At 42.3% G+C, this 15,223-nt stretch overlaps 1 protein-coding gene across 7 annotated transcripts in view; it reads left to right on the top strand.

Moving 5' to 3' along the window:
* STYXL1 (serine/threonine/tyrosine interacting like 1) overlaps positions 1-15,223 on the top strand; it is a 64,767-nt gene that overhangs the window by 32,548 nt on the left and 16,996 nt on the right. For all 7 annotated transcript variants that reach the window (XM_038539155.1, XM_038539154.1, XM_038539152.1 and 4 more), the window contains 2 exons: positions 43-188; positions 8,068-8,213. In XM_038539155.1, coding sequence (XP_038395083.1) covers positions 43-188; positions 8,068-8,213 — 292 coding nt within the window. The remainder of the gene's footprint in view (positions 1-42; positions 189-8,067; positions 8,214-15,223) is intronic.

The following is a 15,223-nucleotide window of genomic DNA, read 5'->3' as shown; positions in this document are numbered from 1 at the left end:
GAGCGCCCAGGGCACACTCAACTCTTTGGTCTTCACTCTTAGAACTGGTGCCTGGAGCTGCTGTGGCATGTGGCAGAGCCCTGGCCCAACTCACTCACCACCCTGTCTGCATCCTAAAAGGAGGCTATGAGTGCTTCTCGGCCATGTACCACTTCTTTCGGACACAGAAGATCATCTGGATGCCACAGGTAAGGTAGGGCACTGAGCACAGGAAGGCTCAGATGGAAGCATGGCCTTCCCCTGGGGACTGAGTGGTAGGGAGCAGGGTGGGAGAAAGAGGAGGCTTGTGACATGGGAATGATGGAAGAGATGTAGGAGACTGTGCTTGGGAAGTAGATCTGGGGCAGCCAGGAGATCTAGACCATCAGGGTGAATTTCTCATTGCTGGGTTCAGGCCAGAGTTCATGGGGTGGTGAAGAGGTGGTCCCCATTCAGAAAGCAAGGGTCCCAGGGGGAGCTCTGGATGGCAGGCCCTCACCAAAGACAGGCAGGGGTACCATGATCTGAGGCTGCCTGTCCGTTCTCAGCTGTTGGGACCTACAAGCCCTGGATGGTCCAGAGGAAACAAAAAAGATCTGCTAACATCTCTGCCCATGAGGAGTTCTTGGCTAGCAGGAGAGACCGGGGCACCCCAGGTGTCTGGAGCCCAGAGGGGAGGCACCTCTTGGAGCTGATCAGAATGGCGTGGAGGGCGGCTGAGGCGGGCGTGGGGTGGCCGTGACTGATGGGCAGGAGCTGGTCCTTGGAGGGCATCGTGCAGTGTGTGGGGCTTATTGAAGAGTCTGATGCAATGGGAGGTAGACCTGGCTTCATTCTTTCCAGGAATTACCTTCTGCTCTTTGCCCTTAGCAGCACCTTGGGCAGATTCCAGAAGTTCTGGTCACTTTCAATCTAATCCTAAAATGATAGGGAGAATGTGCATTAATTAACTGGATCTTTCAGAGATCCAGAATAAAGTATTTATGGGCTAAAACAACATGATGTCTCTAATTTCCTTCAGAATGATTTCGGGCAGGTGTTGGGAAGTGGGTGAGGGTAGAGCTAAAACAAAGCAGGCCATTAGCTGATGATGGGTGATCGACCCAGGGGTTTATTATACTGTTCTCTCCACTCTTGCATATTTTGAAATAATCTCTTAAAAGGGAAGAAAAGCAATCAGTCCAGTATAAGTGAGGCTAGTTTAACATTTCAATCTCAGATTTGAGTCAAGTCTCATTTCTTCCCATCCCCTAGAGCTGGGCAGTCTTGCTGGGGGTGGGAAGGGTGAGAGGTGTGGGTTAGCTGAAGGGACTTCTCCTCTCTGCCCTGCTCCTGGGCCTGTGACTTGGGTGCTAGGGGTCCAGAGTGGGGCCTGTCTTGTGGGACTGCTATCTGTCAGCGGTGGGGCAATGCCTTCTCACTCAGGTCCCACCTGGTTCTGTATATTGCTGGTAGCCTTGGCTGCTGGTTTTCTTGTGGCCCGATTTAGGGGCCCTGTCTGCTACTAAGGATCTTTCAGAGAAAGCCAGCTGGGGCTTCCTGCCAGGAACACCGCCAATTCTTCATTTTACTTTGTTAGCCCATGACTCCTGACCATATCCGCACTCCCTCAGCTGAATCACTGAAGGGACCACAAGGGAATGATGGTGGGGAAAGATGCCCAGGTGGACCTCCTACCCTTGCTGACTCAGAAGCTCTAGCCAGCCTGTGCGAAAAGGCAGGGACACAGGTCTGAGGTCCTATGTATTCCCGAATCCAGGGTAACTACCTCATGTCTCCCTCCTCTCCTTCCTCTGAGATAGTAACACTATGATTTTCAGCTCCACAGGTGTACCACCAACCTCTCCATCCTGCTAGATACTGCTCACTCCTAGAGAAGCTGCCCTTACTGGCTTTTCAGTGTACAAAATAAGTGTTTCTCTGTAAACATCCTCATGCTGATAACTCACCTCCTGCCCTTTTTTAAAAAAAAAAAAAACAGCTTTAGTAAGGTATAATTGATGTAGGATGATCTGTACATATTTAAATGTACATTTGGGTTAATGTTAACATGCGTACACACCTGTGACTTGTCCTTGCCCCATCTTACATAGATTGGGAAGAGGGGTGGCCGGTGGCTGCTGGTGGTAGCTAGCAGGGCCTATGTGGGCTGAGCTCTGCCCTAGGTGTCTATGGCCTTCCTTAGAATGTAGTCACCTAGCATGTGTCTCTCCTTGCTTTGAACCTTTGTTAGTAACTCAGGGGCAAGAATGGAAGCCCCCACTCCCCTCTTCCCCACTCTGACACACTGTAAAGCAGAGGTGTCCCTGTGGCTCCCTTGGAACTCCTTCTAGGAGGGCACTGACCTTTGGGCTTTAGACAGAGAGACTTCTCATTTCCTCTATTTTACACATGGTATCTGTTAAATAAGATTTCACTTGGAACAAAAGGTTTCTGTGACTAAAACATGAAGCCAGCACTAGAGAGAGATGGTGGTGAGCCCTGGGGGGCTGGTGCAGTCAGATTGCACTTGAGAAAGATCATCAGTGATCCCGGTGTGGAAAGTAGACCCATGAAGGGCCAGGTAGGTCTGGGGAAGGTGGAAGGCAGCTGGCGAGAAGACACTTAGGCAGTGGCACTGATTAGATACAGGGGGAGGGGAGTGAGGATGGGGACATTTGGGAGGGAGGGAGGAGACTGGAATTGGTGCCCTGGTTCCCAGTGTGGGGACACAGGAGGCCTACGTAGTGTGAGGGAGGGCAGTGGGCTCAGTTTGGAATCCTCATCAATGTGGATAGCAAAATCATGTCATCTCGAATTAACATGCGCTTGCTCTTTTTTTTTTTTTAAGATGTTGTTTGAGAGACAGAGCACGAGTTGAGTGGGGACAGAGGGAGAGGGAGAAGACTCCCTGCTGAGTAGGGAGCCCAGTGCAGAGCTAAATCCTGGGACTCTGAGATCATGACCTGAGCCAAAGACAGACATTTAACTGACTGAGCCACCTAGGTGCCCCAACATGCACTTGCTCTTCACAGCATATTTTTCCCTGCCATGCAGCCACAGGAAAGGAACCTGGTTTGAAAGCATCAGGAAGAGTTAAAAGATCTGTTTTGGGTGTTCAGGGAGATTTTCTGGATGAAACTAGGAGAGTTTCCTTTGGCTCCAGCAAGTTGAGCCTCCTGACTGGGGTCAGCCTGAGCCCTGGGGAAGCTTTGGGTTATATCAGGCAGACTTGCCTGCAGGTGAAGGATCACACATCCTCTTCACACTTGAGAATTGGCTCGGCTTGGTGTCTGCTCCTTGAGAAAGGCTTTTAAAAAAAAATATTTTATTTATTTATTGGAAAGAGAGCACAAGCAGGGGGAGCCGTAGGCAGAAGGAGAGGGAGAAGTAGACTCCCTGCTGAGCAGGGAGCCTGTATGCAATGCAGTGTGGGGTTCGATCCAAGGACCCTGGGATCATGACCTGAGCCTAAGGCAGATACTTAAGCAACCGAGCCACCCAGGCACTCTGAGAAGGGCTTTTTGAGGCTCACAGCTTGGGGAGGATGTGGGCTTGCAGTGGGTTTGCTGGGAGGGGAGATATACTAAGGCCAGAAGGCTTGGAAGCCTCTGAAGTGGACAGTAGCCTGCAGTACTTATTTCCGAGTCAGACTTGGAGCCAGAGGAATTTTAGAAGTAGGTTTGACCTTTGAAAATTCCATGGGTCAAAAAAAAAAAAAAAAAAAAAAAAAAAAAAAAAAAAAAAAAATTCCATGGGTCAGCATTTACCATGGAAAACTCATGCAAAAAAGGGACCTCTAAAAAGATCATATTGGAAACAACAGTTTATATGTTAGTGGGGGTTTTTGTTTGTTTTCTTGCCTAGTTTTTATTGTACTCAATATCACAAGTCATTTTCAACCCTAACCGACGACAATCAATGTAGCCACTGTGTTATCTCAAACATCTGGGCTTCAAAAAGGAACTAGTAGGGAAGTTTTTAGCAGTTCCCCAAAGGTATACTTTGAGAATACTCTTAGACTGGCATGCTTTACTGTTTTCCAACTAGTTTATAAATTATTATTTGATAATTTTTTTTTCTAATTGCCTGTTGGACAATCGGCAACAATCTCACAGTCTTTCTTTGAAACAATCAGATTCTGTAAATTTTCCCCTTCAGTTTATTGATAAAGAATTGACATATAACATATATAAGTTGAAGGTGTACAATGTTAATTTGATACACGTACATATTGTGAAGCGATCACCAAATAGGGTTAATGAACCCATCCATCACCTCACCTAATTACTATTTTTGTGTGTGTGTGGTGGTGAGAACATTTAAGATCTACACTCCCAGCAACTTTCAAATATATAACGCAGTATTGTTAACTAAAGTCCCCATGCTGTACATAAGATCCCCAGAACTTGGGCCTCTTATATCTGAAAGTCTGTACCTTTTTAATGAACATCTCCCATTTCCTTCACTCTCTGTCCCCTGGCAGCCACTGTTTTACTCTCTGTTTCAATGAATTTGGCCTTTTTAGATTATACATATAAGTGAGATCATGCGGTATATCTGACTTACAGGCATTCCTTGGAAGTATTGTGGGTTTGGTTCCAGATCCCTCCAATAAAGCAAATAATGCAATAAAGCAAGGCAAATTACTTTTTTTTTTTTTTGCTGCGTATCAAATTTATGTTTATTTTTAAAGATTTTATTTATTTATTCATTAGAGACACACACAGAGAGAGGCAGAGACCCAGGCAGAGGGAGAAGCAGGCTCCATGTAGGGAGCCTGATGTGGGACTCGATCCAGGGGCTCCAGGATCACACCCTGAGGGGAAGGCAGATGCTTAATCACTGAGCCACCCAGGCATCCCTCAAATTATGTTTAGACTATACTTGTAGTCTGTTAACTGTGCAATAGCATACATCTGAAAAAAATAGACACACCTTCATCAAAAGTACTATATTACTAAAAAATGTTAACCATGGGGATCCCTGGGTGGCTCAGTGGTTCGGCGCCTGCCTTTGGTCTGGGGTGCGATCCTGGAGTCCCGGGATGGAGTCCCGCGTCAGGCTCCCGGCATGGAGCTTGCTTCTCCGTCCTCCTGTGTCTCTGCCTCTCTCTCTCTCTCTCTGTCTCTCTCTCTGTCTGTCTCTCTCTCTATCATAAATAAATAAATAAACTTTAAAAAATGTTAACCATCATCTGAACTTTCAGTGGGTCATAATTACTGATCACAGATCACCATAATATGTATAATAATGATGAGAAGGTTAGGAATTTTGTGAGAATTACCAAAATGTGAAAGAGACATGAAATGAGCAAATGTTGGAAAACGTCACTGATTGACTTGCCTGATACAGGGTTGCCGCAAATGTTCAATCTATAAAAATTGCAGTATCTTTGAACCAAAATAAAATGAAACATAATAAAATGAGATGTTCCTGTATTTTGCTTAGCTTAATGCCTTCAAGGTCTACCCATGTTGTCACAAATGGCAGGATGCCCTTCTTTCTCATGACTGAATAATGTCCTGTCCTATACACATGCCACATTTTCTTTATCCGTTCATCTGTTGATGGACACTTAGGTTGTTTCTGTGCCTTGGCTACTATGAATAATGCTGTAGGGAACATGGGAGATACCCCCTCAAAATAGTGATTTCATTTCCTTTGGATATATACCAAGAAGTGGGATGGCTGGATCATATGATAGTTCTATTTTTAAGTTTTTTGAAAAAAACTCCATACTGTTTTCCATAGTGGTTGTAATTAGCAAGTTTCTTTACTGCCTTTACTTCTCCTACCTTTACTTGGTAATGTACATTGTGAATTTCTGAGGCAGGGATATCCTAGGTACTGCTTCCCATTCTCTAAACTACCCCCTTCCCCCTTTTTAAAAGACTTTATTTATTGGGGAGAGAGAGAAGAGAGTACGAGTGAAAGAGAGGAGACAGAGGGAGAAGTAGGCTCTCCACTGAGCAGGGAGCCTGACGTGGGGCTCGATCCCAGGACCCTGGGATCATGACCTGACCCGAAGGCAAATGCTTAATGGACTGAGCTGCCCAGGCGCCCCTCTATTTTTTTTCTTTCTATATTTTATTATTTCAAACCAGGTGAACAATTCTATAAAACATATGAAAAAAGTGAGGAAGTGTTTAACGCTGAAGGACCCAGGCCTGGGCAAGGGCATGAGGGGCATGGCCCTCAGCAGGCAGCTGCGGTTCCTAGGTTAGCTCTAAAGAGCTACATTTAGGTTAATGGAGCCAGGGCCCAGGGCCACTAGGATGGGGCCCTTGGTGATGTTGGCAGTTATCTGGAACAGCCCTTGGAACCCAATTCTGTGGAGGGCAGGGCAGGGAAGGGCAGGGGTGCTGCCCGCACGGGTTGCAGGGGGGTAGACAGCAGAGGGATGGGTGTAAACATGCAGACACACTCAAGGCATGGAATCACTGGAAGGGGGCTAGGTGGGCGCTGGTCAGGATCTGAGAGTTTTAAATAGTTTTTTTTTTTTTTAAAGATTTTATTTTTTAAATTTTTATTTATTTATGATAGTCACAGAGAGAGAGAGAGAGAGAGGCAGAGACATAGGCAGAGGGAGAAGCAGGCTCCATGCACCGGGAGCCCGACGTGGGATTCGATCCAGGGTCTCCAGGATCGCGCCCTGGGCCAAAGGCGGGCGCCAAACCGCTGCGCCACCCAGGGATCCCAAATAGTTTTTTTCTTAAAAATTTTCTAGGTTTGCCATTTTTTTTCCTTTCCTTTAATTTTTTTAAAAAGCTATGAGAATGAGCAGGTGGACTGTAGTCTCCAGGAATGGTGGCGTCTCACGCATCTTGTGCTTTTTCCTTTGGGGCCTCTGAGCGGCTGGAGGGGTGGGATGGGCAGGAGGCTCCCGGTAAACATTTGGACTTGGGCTGGGTCAGGGGCTTGTGTTGAGTGAAGCCAGAGGTCTCAGGCTGGAGAAGTGCCTCTCCAGACACAGGCCTTGGGAGACCCAGCATGTGTTCCCCTCCCCTGTCACAGAATAAGACAATGCCCGGAAGCAGATGCCCAGGAAGGTGGTACTTCAGTCATTCCCGGAACCTAGGACAAGGGGCAGCTTCAAACAGGGAGGCCTGTGGCAGTTTCTCCTCGAGTCTCTGGAACTGAGAGAGGGGACAGGGGAGCCAAGAACAGAAAGAGGAAAAGGGGGAAAGCAGCCGGGGAAGGTGGGGGGGTGCAGGCAGGGAGCATGGTCCTCTTGCCCCTGTCTTCCTCAGGAGCTGGGGGAGCAGTTGGCAGTGGCCCATCCAGGCACCCCTCTAAATGCTTTTTCACAATGCATTGTAAGGGACCTCTATTTCCTAGGACACACTTTGGGGAAATGTAGGAATAATCTTTCTCTTTGTATCTTTGTTTTTCAAAGAAACCCCAATTTTTCTTATCATAACTTTGGACCTGGAATTCCAGTGAGCTCCCATTTAAGTGGTGTCCTATCTTCCTTACCTGTCTATATCAAAACTCATCAGAATTTATTTGTTAATGACTGACAGGCTCTATGTGAGTAGTTTTAGTGTTTTCTCTTTTTTTTTAAGAAGGTGTTAAAATTCTGTGGCCTCCAAAAATAATACAATATAATTATGTTATTAATAATGCAATGTTATTAATAAAATAATTTTTATATATGATTATATGATTCAAGGGCTATCCCTTCAATAATAATATGATATATAATAAAATAAGGCTGTCCCTTCCCACCTTCCCCCTCCCTCTACTGGATACACTTTATATTTTTACAGTTCTGTGTCAAGGGGTATTAGAGGCACCCAGAAAATTACACAGAGGTCCCATGGAGGAAAGTGGGATTTAAGTGTTCAGAAGCGGCATGCTGTCTGTCCTAAATGGCTCTGTCCTATTACTGCCAGCCTTCTAACTCCTTATCCAAGTCTATCTCATTCACTGTTCTGGATTATCTTTCTAATGCTGAGCCACATTTCAAGAGACAAAAAACAAACAGAAAACAAACAAAACCCCGACAAGAAACAAAAAGTTTCCTCCCTGGGGAAAGAATATCCTATTATATGATACATAGCATATATATTCTATACAGCAGACTTTCTCCCTCCCTTTCCTCAGGAACTGGATGCCTTTCAGCCCTACCCTGCTGAAATAATGCCAGGCAAGATCTACCTGGGCAATTTCAGGCAAGCCTGCGACCCGAAAATTCAGAAGGATTTGAAAATCAAAGCACATGTCAATATCTCCATGGAGACAGGGCCATTGTGAGTAGAAATACACTTGATTTTTAAAAATTAAGCATTTATATAAGATTCCTAGTGTTGTGCATTTATAGAGCTGAAAGGGCTTTCGAAGTCAGCACATACTGGAATAGGCTCTGTACTTACCTTCATCTGTGTCTGGCTTGTAATCTATTTCCTGGCTTGGCTGTGGCCTCTGAGACCCAATACTTACCCTTCAGATCTCACCAAAAGTAATGCTTCCTGGGTATTTAACATTGTGGTACAGAGTATTCCATTTTACCTTGCTTTGCTTATCTCAGGCCCTCTGAGAAATGTCCCTTGTCTTAGTCTCTTGGGGCTGCAATAGCAGAATACCATAGACTGGTGGTTCATAAACAAAGTAAATTTATTTCTCATCAGTGTGGAGGCTGGGAAAATCCAATATCAAGTCACCAGCAGATGACTTGATCTGGTGAGAGCTTGCTTTCTGGCTCATAGACAGCCCTGTTTTTACTGTGTCTTCACATGGCAGAAGGGGCCAGAGGGTGATCTGGGACCTCTTCTACAAGGGCGTTAATCCCATCTGGGAGGGCTTCACCCTCATGACCAGATTTACAGTCCCACTTTAAGCAACCCCAAAACCCCAGATAAAACATTAAAACAAGGGTTTCCAGACAATGGCCAACAGGCAGCATAGGACATTGATTCCTGAGAGGAGGGAAATAATAAGAAGAGCCCTTCAGGTGATCCTACTTATTGCTAGGAGACTGTTTGTAGGTCACAATACAGGAAACAGGCCAAGACAGATCCTGTCATTCCTTCTGAGTTGAGGGTACAGAGTTGAGAATTCATTGGCTAAGTTGGCTAGAATTTGCAAGAGAGGGCTGCATGGAGAATAGAGAGCTGAATATAAAGAAAAAACTCTTAACATCTGTAGAATGCCCCCTGACTCTTCAGCTGAATACTGATAAGCACACACATGTGAGGAGACAACTCAAGGCTGGGAGAAAAACCAGTAGAAATGAACAAACAGTACAATCCCCAGAGATTATGTAGGGCTAAGAGTAGTTTGCATTTCCAATCAGAATAGACAAACCCACAATATACCAGGCATCAAAGAGGGCACTGAGAAAAGTGCTGCCTCGGTTGTGAGGAAAAACTATCTCTAGGCTAGGTATGAAAATGTCTGAGATGAAACATACACTGGATGGATTTCATGACAGATTAGACACTGCAGAAGAAAAGACTGGTGAATTTGAAGACCTATGAGTAGAAAGTGTCCAAAATGAAACCTAGGGAAGAAAAAGAAGAAAAGAAAGAACGTAAGGAAGAGAAGAGAAGAGAAGAAGAGAAGAGAAGAGAAGAGAAGAGAAAAGAAGAGAAGAGAAGAGAAGAGAAGAGAAGAGAAGAGAAGAGAAGAGAAGAGAAGAGAAGAAGGAAAAACCAAAACAGAATGTCAGTGAGACTGAGATAATTCAAGGGGCTGAACATATGTGTAAATTAGAATCTCCAAAGGAGAGGAAAGTGAAAAGACAGAAAACATATTTAAAGAAATGATGGCCAAAAATTTTTCTAAATTTGATAAAAGCCCTAAATAAACAAAAGTTATCACCAGAAATAATAATTATGTAGATAAATATAAAATACTTTCACTGTTGCTTTTATATCTCTTCAAAACATAATTGGTCACATGGGGCACCTGGATGGCTCAGTCTGTTAAAGAGTCCAACTCTTGACCTGGGTTCAGGTCATGACTCAGGGTCATGAGACTGAGCCCTGTGTCAGGCTTGTGCTGGGCCTGCCTGCTCAAGATTCTCTCTCTCCCTCTCCCTCTGTCCCTCACCTCTCTAAAACAATAAAAACAAAAAAGACACCCCCCTCCAAAAAACCCAAAACCATCATTGATCACAGAAAAAATAGTAACAGTGTATTTTGAGATTATAGCATATGTAGAAGTAATATGTATGCCCGAAGTTTACTAAGGCAGGAAGAAGCAGGATAAAAGTATACACTTGCAAGATTCTTACACTATTTCCATGAAGTGGTATAATGTAATAAAAAGTAAAAGATGGGGGCACCTGGGTGGCTTAGTCAGTTAAGCATCTGCCTTTGCCTCAGGTCATGATCCGGGGGTCCTGGGGTCCTGCTCAGTGGGGAGCCTGCTTCCCCCTTTCCCTTTGCTATTCTCCCCACTTGCTTATGCTGTGCTGTCTGTCAAATAAATAAAAATCTTTTTTAAAAAAGAGTTAAAGATGTGTTCTGGAAACTCTAAAGCAATCACCAAAAGCTAGAACAAAATGATAAGTAAAACAGTTGTAATTAATAAGACAAAAAAAGAAAATGGAATCATTAAAAAATCCAAAAGAAGGCAGGAAAAGAAGAATAAAGATGAGATGAGGCCAATAAAAAACAAATAGCAAGATGATCATGTCAATAATCACACTAAGTGCAAATGGTATAAATACCCCCAATTTAAAGGCAGAGGTGTTGCAAACTGTCTACAAGAAACATACTTTTTTTTTTTTTAAAGTTTAAGTAATTTTTGCACCCAATGTGGGGCTTGAACCCATGACCCTGAGATCATGAGTTGCATGCTTCTCTGACTGAGCCAGCCAGGTGCCAGAAATGTACTTTTTAAATACAAAATGAAGATAGGTTAAAAAGGGTGGGAAAAGATACTTCAAGCTAAGACTAATTAAAAAAAAAAAAAAAAGACAAATCACCAACTTTTGGAGTGACTCCATTATTAGATAAATTGAACTTCACAGGAAAGAATACTACCAGATATAAAGAGGTCATTTCATTATGGGAAGGTGGGCAATAATCTAGACTCTAGATTCTAGAGAAATTCACAGTTATAACTAGATTTCAACATCTCTCTCTCAAAAGACAGGTTAGGTTAATAGGTTATAATTTCAAAGACTAGGAGAGTAAATTTGCCTAATTGACAATTATAGGACACTCTACCCAGTAACAGTAGCATTCTTCTGGTCTTTGAATGTGTTCTACAGTATGCATTCTTTTCAAGAGAACGTGGGACGTTTTTGACAAGATAGAGTATTCTGTGCATTAAAACAAGTATCAAAAGAGAAAAGAATTTGTTATAAAAAATTATGCCCTCTGATTACAGTGGAAAAAGGTAGAAGCCAATAAGCCAAACAAGATATCTGAGAAGAATCCCAAATGTTGAAACTAAGTAACAGACTTCTAAGTAGCCTGTAGATTGTAAATAAACCAAAAGGAAAGTTAAAGTATTTTGAGCTGAATGAAAATTAAAAAAACAAATAAGAATTTGTGGATGCAGCGAAAGCAATGCTTAGAGGGAAATTTAAAGCCTAAATGCCTATATGAGAAGAGTCTCAAATCAAATCAAGGACCTAAACTTTCACCTTAATAAAAAAATGAGAAAAAGTAAACAGGAGGAAGGAAATGACAATGGTAAGAGAGGAAATAAGTGGAGTAGAAAACAAAACAATTTGAGAAACGCAATGAAAACAATAACTGGCTCTCTGAAAAGAGCAGTAATATTGCCAAAACTATACCAACTGATCAAAAAAGAAGACAAAAATTATCAATAATAGGTATAAAAGAAGGAACATTTTCACTTTGGACCCTACAAATATTAAAAGACATTATTTTGGCATTTATCCCACAGAAGTGAAAATTCAAATTCATACAAAACCTATACACTAATGTCCACAGTGGCTATTCAGCTGGTGAATGGTTATACAAACTGTGGTGTACACATATCATAGAATACTACTCAGTGATAAAAGGAATGAACTATTGACATTGCAAACTTGGTTAAATCTCTAGGGAATTAACACAGACAATCAGAGTAAGAATAAGGCAGTCCCAAAAGGTTATATATTATATGATCCCATTTATGCAGCCTTTTTTGATCTCATAAAATTTTATAAATAAAGGACAGCTTTGTGGTTACCAGAAGTTAGGAAAGCTAGAGGGTAGGAGGTATGGTTACAAAGGGCAACATGAGGCATTGTTGGCGTTAGAACTGCTTAGTATTTTGACTAATAGTGGATGTGAATCCACCCAGGTGATAAATTTGTATAGAACTACTACTACTACTACTACTACTACTACTACTACTACTACTACTACTACTACTTCTTCTTCTTCTTCTTCTTCTTCTTCTTCTTCTTCTTCTTCTTCTTTTTTTTTAAGATTTTGTTCATTTATTCATGAGAGACACAGAAAGAGACAGAAACATAGGCAGAGGGAGAAGCAGGCTCCCTGCAGGGAGCCTGATGCCAGGATCACAACCTGAGCTAAAGACAGATGCTCAACCACTGAGCCACCCAGGCACCCCTGTATAGAACTTCTTACATACACAACACACACACACACACACAATACAAGCAAAACTGGGGAATACAGTTGATAGATTGAATACACTTGATAGAATACAGTTGATAGATTGTATCAGCATCAGTATCCTGGTTGTGCTATTATAGTAGAGTGTGACCATTGGGGAAACTAGGCAAAGTGTGCAGTGGATCTCTCTGTATTACTTCTTACAACCACATGTGAATTTACGCTGATCTCAGTAAAATTTTTAATTAAAAATTAAAAAATAATTAGGAAATATTATAAGCAATTTTATGCCAATGCACTTGAAATTTCAATTAAATGAACCAATTTCTTGAAAGACTCAAGTTTTCCTCACTGAACAAGAAATAGTTCATCTAAATAGCCCCCATATCTATTAAAGAAATTGAACTCATAGTAAAAAAACTTTTCACAAGGAGGACTCTATGGCCATATGGCTTCACTGGTGAGTTCTGCTGAACATTTAAGGAAGAAATAATACCTGATCCACACAGTCTTCCAGAAGATAAAAGAGGAGGGGACACTTTCCTATTCATTTATAAGACCATCATTACTCTGATACCCAAACCTGACACAAACTTTATAATAAAGGAAAACCTCAAAGCTCATGAGGATGGGTACAAAACTTCTTGATAAAATTTTAGCAAATTTGATCCAAAAATATATTAAAAAATTTACTCTAAAATTATATAAAAGGATCCAAAATTTTAGCAAGTTTGACCCAAAAATATGTAAAGAGATATACATGACCAAATGTATTTCTCCCAGGAAGATAAGGTTAGTTTAACATTAGAAGATCAATGTAATTTGCCATATTAACGGACTAGAAAAGAAAAAAACTTAAATTATCTTCAGAAAAGATACAGAAAAATGGCACCCCGCAGCTGCTAACGCAGCTGCTGAATCTGTATTTTTAAAAAAGTTTACATGGAGGGGGACACCAGGTGGTTCAGGCAGTTGGGCATCCACTTTTGATTTTGGTTTCAGTCATGATCTCGGGGTCATAAGTTCAAGACCTGGGTCAGGCTGTCTCAGTGAGGAGTGGTCTTCTCTCCCTCCACTCCACCCCCCTGCTCACGCTAGCTTGTGCTCTCTCTCAGACAGATATATAGATAGACAGATAGATAGATAAAATCTTTTTAAAAAGCTTACATAGAAGGAGCATTTATAAAACTTGACAATATTATAGTCCATACAGCAAGACTCAACCAATTTTAGGAGATTTAAAATCACATAGAGTTGCCTTTCAACCACTATGGAATCAATGTACAAAGCAATAACTTAAAGATATAATCAGAAAATTATTGGAAACTTAGAAACAGATTTTTATTTTTATTTATTTATTTAAGTATGCTCCGTGCTGGGCATGGAGCCCAGTGTGGGGCTTGAACTCACAACCCTGAGATCAAGACCTGAGTTGAGATCAGGAGTTGGACACTCAACTGACTGAGCCACCCAGGTGCCCCTAGAAATAAATTTTAGGGCAGTTCGGGTGTCTCAGCAGTTTAGCGCCGACTTCAGCCCAGGGCGTGATCCTGGAGACCTGGGATCGAGTCCCATGTCAGGCTCCCTGCATGGGACCTGCTTCTCCCTCTGCCTGTGTCTCTGCCTCTCTCTCTCTCTGTCTCTCTCTGTGTCTCTCATGAATAAATAAATAAAATCTTAAAAAAAAAAATAAAAGAAAACAAGAAAAAGATGCCTATTTTAAAAAAAAGAAATAAAAATTTAAATAGCATGGATTAAAGAAGAACTCATGATGGAAATTATAAAATATTTTCAACTACATAATAATAAAGATATAATGTGTTAAAACTTGTGGAATGCAGTTAAGCTGTGGGCAAAGAGAAATTTACAGCCTTAAATATATCTATTAAAAAGAAGAAAGGCTAAAAATCAACTAGTTAAGCAGTTAAGGACTGACCAATGGAACAGCAAACTAGGAGAAGAAGGAATAGTAGAAGCAGATTATTGAACCAGAAACAATGAAATAGAGAGGATTGAGAAAGTCAAAGTAGTTAAAAAAAAACAAACAAACAACTAATAAATCTGGGGCCTCTGGATGGCTCAGTTGATTAAGTGGCTACCTTTGGCTCAGGTCATGATCCCAGGGTCCTGAGACTGAGCCATACAACCTGCTCCCTGCTCAGCAGGGAGTCTGCTTCTCCCTTTTTTCCCCACTTGTGCTATCTTGGTTGCTATCTCTATCTCTGTCTCTCTCTCAAATAAATAAATAAAATCTTAAAAAAATAAATTACTGGAATAAACAGAAGATATACTGTGGTTATAGATTAGAAGCATCCATTTTGGGGGCACCTGGGTGGCTCAGTTGGTTAAGCATCTGCCTTTGGCTCATGTCCTGATCCTAGGGTCCTGGGATGGAGCCCCATGTGGGGTCCCTGCTCAGGGGGAAGTCTGCTTCTCCCTCTCTCTCTGTTCCTCCTCCATCTTGTGCTCCCTCTCTTGGATAAATAAATCTTTAAAAAAAAAAAAAAAAAAAGCATCTATTTTGTAAAGATCTTGATTCTTGTCCAATTGATCTACAGGTGCAGTGTAATGCCAATAAAATTCCAATAGATTTTAGAGTAATTCTAAAACTTATATGGGGGGATCCCTGGGTGGCTCAGTGGTTTAGCGCCTGCCTTTGGCCCAGGGCGTGATCCTGGAGTCCTGGGATCGAGTCCCACATCGGGCTCCCTGCATGG

Source organism: Canis lupus, chromosome 6 (assembly GCF_011100685.1).
Source record: "Canis lupus familiaris isolate Mischka breed German Shepherd chromosome 6, alternate assembly UU_Cfam_GSD_1.0, whole genome shotgun sequence".
Taxonomy (NCBI): Eukaryota; Metazoa; Chordata; class Mammalia; order Carnivora; family Canidae; genus Canis; species Canis lupus.
Note: the sequence above shows the minus strand (reverse complement) of the source record. Positions and strands in the feature narration are given on the sequence as shown.